The sequence below is a fragment of the Asterias rubens genome, unplaced genomic scaffold (genome assembly GCF_902459465.1).
Source record: "Asterias rubens unplaced genomic scaffold, eAstRub1.3, whole genome shotgun sequence".
Classification (NCBI taxonomy): Eukaryota; Metazoa; Echinodermata; class Asteroidea; order Forcipulatida; family Asteriidae; genus Asterias; species Asterias rubens.
In genome coordinates, this window is record NW_022985806.1 from 10,998 (window position 1) to 17,959 (window position 6,962).

The 6,962-nt window shown below is 38.9% G+C and overlaps 1 protein-coding gene across 1 annotated transcript; it reads right to left on the reverse strand.

Moving 5' to 3' along the window:
- Positions 1–389: 389 nt before the first annotated feature.
- LOC117306716 (kin of IRRE-like protein 2) lies at positions 390–1,607 on the reverse strand (the record flags this gene model as incomplete). The annotated part of the gene is made up of 3 exons (XM_033791193.1): positions 1,592–1,607; positions 958–1,269; positions 390–704 (listed from the first exon to the last, which is right to left on the reverse strand). Coding segments are annotated over exons 1-3 (643 nt in total), but the record flags the coding sequence as incomplete, so codon positions are not given.
- Between the last annotated feature and the right edge of the window lie 5,355 nt (positions 1,608–6,962).

The window sequence follows — 6,962 nt, forward strand, 5'->3', positions numbered from 1 at the left end:
TCAGATAAGTATGCAGAGTGGGCATTATATTCACAGCCTAATAAAAAAACCGGTTCTAAACCTACACGAGCAGTTATATCATACTTTCGCCTAACACTGATAGAAATTTACTTAGCGCAGAAATTAGGCAAGCTGAGGCAGTAGGGTATTTGTTCTGTGTAATAAGGGGGAAAACTATTTTTGAATGGGTATGAAAGAGTGGTGACCTAACTCAATCTTCGGTTCTTTAGTGCAGGGTCATGGCCGTGCGATAAAGGGCATCACGGTTCAGTTTAAAAAAAAATATACTTAAGACTCCTCGGTCCTCCTCTTCAATCTGTTCCTTACAAAAATTACAAATTTAAAATACGTACTTCAATATTACTCTATATTCTATAAAAGTGACTTACACTGCACATTGAGGGTGACTGATTGTGATTGAGGTGTTGCAGCTTCCTGTCCTGTTGTTTCACATCTAAACTGATGACCATTATCGTTCCTAGTTGGAGTGTATAGGAGAGTGCTAATAGTATCGGTTGTATCTCCATTGACACTTTCTGTCTCAGTATCACCAGAACGACTGGTCCCATCAATGGTCCAGTCTATTCCTACACGTGGTCTGGCACCAACGGCTGTACAGACAAGCGTTTGTTCCTCGCCAGCCATCACATCAACGGGTGAACTAGATGATCCATTTACTGTGATTGTCACATTTGTTACTTGAGCTGAAAAAAAAAAAAGTTTTTAAAGACGTTTTTAAATGAAGTGGTTGTAGCCATAAAGGAAAAACGGGAAATCAAAGCTGAATGTGATCACATTGGTAAAAATTAGTATTGGTGGTTGTTTATTAAATGAATCAATAAAGCTATCTTTGAGGAATCTTCTTGTATGATAGTTTTCCTGACAACATGCTAAGATGTTTATAATGACCTGTTAAATTTAATATTCGTAGTGATAATATTAGATTGATAAACAAACCTTCTACTGTCAATATCCCTGGTTTAGCAGGATCTCCACCAATCTGGCATGTATATGTCCCTTGATCTTCATACTCAACATTGTTGATGCGTAGATCTAACTGACCAGTCGCAAAATCAGCAACAAGCTCAAAGTTTGAATATTTGCCAGTAGTTTTTACCAAGGTTTCTTCTGAGGCAAAAACGCCATCTTCATCTATCCATACCCCGAAGGTGATTGCCGCACCAGACTGTGAGCCGCATTTGAGCAGTACATCATCAGTCTCTTTAACTGTGGTGTCAACTGGTCCATTGAAGTCACCGTTTACGAGACCTAAATGAAGTAAAAAACGAAACAATCAGCCACGAAAGGTTTTACAGATAATATAAAAAGGCGGATAAAGACAGGGGCCTGACAACCCGACTTTGAGGGTTAGCACATAATACAAAACATACGAACAAAAATGCCGACCTATCATTAATTTAGATTTTTTTGTTTTTAAGCAGATCGGCAGAACATTCTTGGTTTCTGATGTCCTTGTTGAAAATTTCAAGCAGGCAACGGAAAGGGGGGGGGGAATATATTGCTTTATGGTCTGATGACAGCCATCCCTTAATGCCGTTGTACTATACTATTTTTCTGTTACGTTACTTACCTCCTGGCCACCACATAATACAAATATACAGCAACCAAAAATGACACATAGCTGTAATCAAAAGAATCTGATGTAAGAGAAAGAAGGCCGTACAAGCCAGTCAGATTTCCCCTGTGGTGAATATTCAAGTTCTATGTGTTTTAAACGCGCCCAAAATGTTCAACGAAAATCATACAAGGAAGTAAAACCTAACGATTATTATGTGACCTTTAAACCAAGATTTGGATGAGTAATTTTGTTGATTGAATTTTCAATAAGTCTTTTTGAGGGTGGACACTTTTCATCGTTTCGGTAAAGGAGCTATAGGCACACGTAATAAACATTATGATTATCATGCAGCACAATGGCATTGTATCCATTGTTACCCCACTAACATTCTTAATAATTAGCGATTATTTTTCCCCCTTTATAAACTACACTTTCAATTTTTAATCTATTAATTTTGTGGAAAAAGACAACTGACGTGGGCCTACATTCTGCGAGAAATTAAAATATTTTAATATGTCCTTCCAATTAATGTTGTGCGTCGTCTCGCCCACATTGTTGGTACTGTCTATTAGATAAATAAAACATAAATTTTCTCAGCATGGAAAAAATGTCGCGAAATTTGACATGGACATCTTGTATTGATTCAACAAATTTGATATAAATGTGTGCAAATCCCAGGAGCCATCGGCAGTATTAAAAGTAGGCATACCGTGAAAATGTAATGATGTGGATGGACTAAAAAATTATAAGGATCGGTTCACAACTCCGTCCATTAATTTGAAAACTCGACATTACTTCTTACAACTCGACCAGACAAGCCCAAACCACCCTCTCGGCGGCAAAGTCTAAGACAAACAAACTATAACAGTTACTGTTGAACATTCTAGTGCTCCTTCTGCATCACGGTAGCTATTGAATGATCCCCACACCAGAACCATATTCCCTCGTCTTCAAAAGCCCGCCTCTACCAATCTGCTTACATTGTTAGTCCATTGCACTTGTCTTCGAGTCTATTATTCTGTGAATGATTTTTGACTCAACCTCCAACAAGTACATCGCAACTAGAATGACGTAAGGCGCGGTACAAAATGATTGATTAATTGATTCTTTGATTGATTGATTTGATTTTTAGCTCACTATTTTGTTATAAATGAGGTCTCGCATTCAAGCATCTGAAAGCGCAAAACTGTGCGACAAGGATGTTTTATCTTCCATTCATAAATACCCCAGACAGTTTCTCTACTCCTATTGGAGCGCGTCACGTGGGGGTGTTTAAACGAATGATAAAGACACAGCTGAAGCTGTTTTATACAGGCTGGCTTCCGCGTGTCGGGAGCGCGCGCGCAAGATTTTCACGCGGAACGCAGTTCATAGCTATTAGTAACGTACATCGCGTTATATAATATGTAAGCGCGCGCGCGTAATCTATTTATAAGCGCGGGCGCGTACACACAACCCAAACAGATTCTTCATTAAGTTTTTGAAAAACAATATTTCAAACCTCGAATTTTCAATTGTCAAAGTGTCTATAATTGTATTTTGTTTAACGTTTTTTAACAAAAGGGCATTTATGAATGGGAATACAAGAGTAGTGACTTGTTCTTAAACGTCCGTTTAACACCTTGCAGGGTCGTTGCCGTATGATAAAGGCCCTCGCCTTCGGCTCGGGCCTTTATCATACGGCAACGACCCTGCCGTTTTAGAACTCGTCGCTACACGTTTATTCCCTTATTATTCTCTACCAACTTCGACGACCAATTGAGGCTTTTTGAGCTCAAATTTTCACAGTTTTGTTGTTTGGGATACACCAAGTGAGCAGCAAAGGTATCCAGAAGTGCATAACAAGGTACGGTGGGTTAGCGTAAGTATCAATTTCAAAAGTCTATAAAAAACTACTAAAACCCCATGGGCCGGATCAAGGTTACCATGGGGCGTGTTCCTTAAACCACCCTCTTAAAAAAACGTGTAGTTGTCTCGGCCCACGTTTTCCGGATTTGTAGACCCTTCAAAATTTGGTAAACAAAATAAGTGAAACTGTCAGTATGTTTGCGCTGCAAAGTACGGATTTTGTTCATTAAATTTAGTGATTTTTCATTTTTGGATTGGACCCTCTAGTTGTGCAGTGGTGCCCGCCGGCCATGAGGGTCTAAGGTCAAATGAGTTGACGTTCCATATTTGACTTTCGAATGTCAAACAAGAACTATGTAATAGACAGTCGTATGAATGCCAATTTTAATACTGGTTTGACATCAAACCCCATTGGCCGGTCGCGGTCACATCGGTGTTTCACGTGTGTGATAATGGCGGCGTTGTGATGAGACGGGCTGCTTCATGAATCCAGAATTATGTCGTGCGCCCGAGATATATCTCGTGCGCACTAAGTCGTGCGCACAAGATAATTTAAATAGCACGAGATTTTTATTTTTTTTAAATGTCCCTTCAGGGGCTCCATACTATCACAATGTATTTTTATTTTATTTTTTAGTGTGGCATGGCAGGCCTTCACAGAGAATTTCTTAAAAAGTAAAATAGATCAACAATAACAGAATCCCACATACCCGATAGTAGAAGACCTACCAATGTCTCACGCATTAAATAAGGCGTGAGATTCTGTCGCTCACACAGTACGGGTACGCACCACCACTGACCTATATAATACTGTACGCACCGGGAGAAAGGTGAAGGTAAAACAGCGCCCTCTTGCTGCGCGATAACGCATTAGAAAATAATAACTGATTTTGTTTATAAAATGTTGGTACTCTTATTTTTCCTTTTGAATTTTGTTAATAAAAAATCCATAACTGTATAAATAAATAATATATCAAATTAAGTTAAAAATTAAATACGAATTGACTTTGAACAATATCAATTTTTAATGTTTTTGATTGAGGTAACAAATTTACTTCGACGAAATTATTTTGTTCGGATCGGAATTATGGGGGAGCGGCTTATGAAAAATAAAAAAGGCGGAAACTTGTGTGGTACTCGTCCGTCTAAAACAGTTGAAACTCGTCATACTTGTGGAATTTGTCACTTTATCAAGTCACTGCTGTGTATACTCCCTAAACCATACATTTTCTGCTAATGGAGATACAGATACTTGGATAATAGGGGAAGACTGAGTGGAGTATAATTAGAGTAGACAATACATAGAAATAAGTTAGAATTTCGGATCACAACTTCACGCTGTGTGCTAAAAAAAGGCGGAGCAAGCAGCGAAATACGGCCCAACCCGTACGTACCCACGACGTACACCACACACAGGATAAGCTGCATGTTGAATCAGTGTGCACAGTGTACAGGCAGTGTGGGACTGAATTTATCGTTACAATTCTGAATCGCCTGAAAAAGCTGTATCAAAACTTGCCGTCATCATCAATTTTGTGTAAGTGTAAGCTTTATTATTAATTAAACTTGAAGATGTTGAATACCTTCTTCTTGTCGTCAAATGAACATGATGAATGATGTCATTTTGTTTTGACCTTTTTTAATTTAGTTAGTTATCATTATTAATTATTATTATTTTGTTTGGAAAAGTTTCCGTATGGCGCCACCACTTTTTCATTCGAAATAAAATAATGTAGTATCTAATTTACCTGATTGATATATCCCTTTTTGTAAAAATGAGTGAAAAAGTGGTGGCGCCTTACGGAAAGTCATCCTTTTGTTTACTTATAATAATATAATATAATACTAGTAGTAGTTTGCTTTAGTTTAAAATGTAAAATTTTACTAGCTAAAATAATTTAAATATAATTTCTAAAATAATGTTCACTAAAATAATTGACTCAATTCAAATCCGAATTTTTGATTTAAACAATCTTCAATCTTCAATGTAGTTGCGATAACGTAACCCTCCTCTCGACGGCCGCCAGGCCGGAGGGTTACGAGACTGTTTCGAGCGGAAACGGTTGATCTGGTCCAACACGTACAATTTTGACAGCTAGTCACCAGATTTGCCCCATTTTTACCACTTTCAAAAATCATGACACAAATTCTGAGGGTACAAACTTAATCCGCAATGTCTAATGCAGCCTGCCATAATACTCAAAACAAAACACCATTGAGGAAATATTTCGAAGAAAAATGGACAAAAACTTACCAGAACCGGAGCGAAATTCACAGGTTCAAATGTCGAACCTGCGTGGGGAGGAGCTTCGGCTCTACGTGTGTGACGTGTAGTTCGTGGCAATGCGTAGGGTGCATTGTGTAGCCCGGCAACTGTGCACACATGTATGTGCGGTCATCAGGGCCCATATTAAAATAGGACAATGCACTGACTGTACATGATTGTGAATACAGTACTGTACACCAAGTACATGTACATGCATGTACATGTACATGTACTGTTGAACTACACGTCACACACGTAGAGCCAAAGCTCCGCCCCACGTGAATTTCGCTCCGGTTCTGGTAAGTTTTTGTCCATTTTTCTTCGAAATAATTCCTCAATGGTGTTTTGTTTTGATTATTATGGCAGGCTGCATTAGACATTGCGGATTAAGTTCGTACCCTCAGAATTTGTGTCATGATTTTTGAAAGTGGTAAAAATGGGGCAAATCTGGTGACTAGCTGTCAAAATTGTACGTGTTGGGCCAGATCAACCGTTTCCGCTCGAAACAGTCTCAAAACCCTCCGGCCTGGCGGCCGTCGGGAGGAGGGTTACGTTATCGCAACTATCTTCAATGTGGAATCCTTATTCAGCTATCTATAGCTATACTAGGATGGTGCAGAAGTGACGTCACAGGCAAAGTGCATAAGAAATAAGGTGAAGTTAAGGTGTCGACAAGACAAAAAAGACTGATAACAAAAGACGATAACTTAGGGTGCGTAAAAACTGACGGATGATTTAGAGGAGATGTGAGCCCACTGGTAGCCTCATCCCTCTAATAGCTGGTAGGGCAGTTTCCTTGAAGGCTGCTATTGAAGGAGACATTACAGTGGCTGCTGGGAGCTAGTAGTAGTCTAGTAGTAGGTTATTATGAGCTTTGCATTGGATTTGTTAAGGTTAATTGTTTATCATGTTTATTTAACGCTTTAATTAAGATTAGTTTAGGCCTACTCGATCGTAGTTGCGATAACGTAACCCTCCTCCCGACGGCCGCCAGGCCTGAGGGTTCAAGATTCTCTCGAGCTGCAAATGACAATCTGGTCCTACACGTATAATTTTGCGAGTCACCAGATTTGCCCCATTTTTACCACTTTCAAAAATCATGACACAAATTCTAAGGGCACGAACTTAATCCTCAATGTCTAATGAACAATTAAACACCATTGAGAAAATAACATGTTCCTTAACAGATTTCAATTGAAAAATAATTGGGATCATGTTGGCCCACCAACATATCAAAGGTCAAAGGTCATATGAAACTACACTACTGCC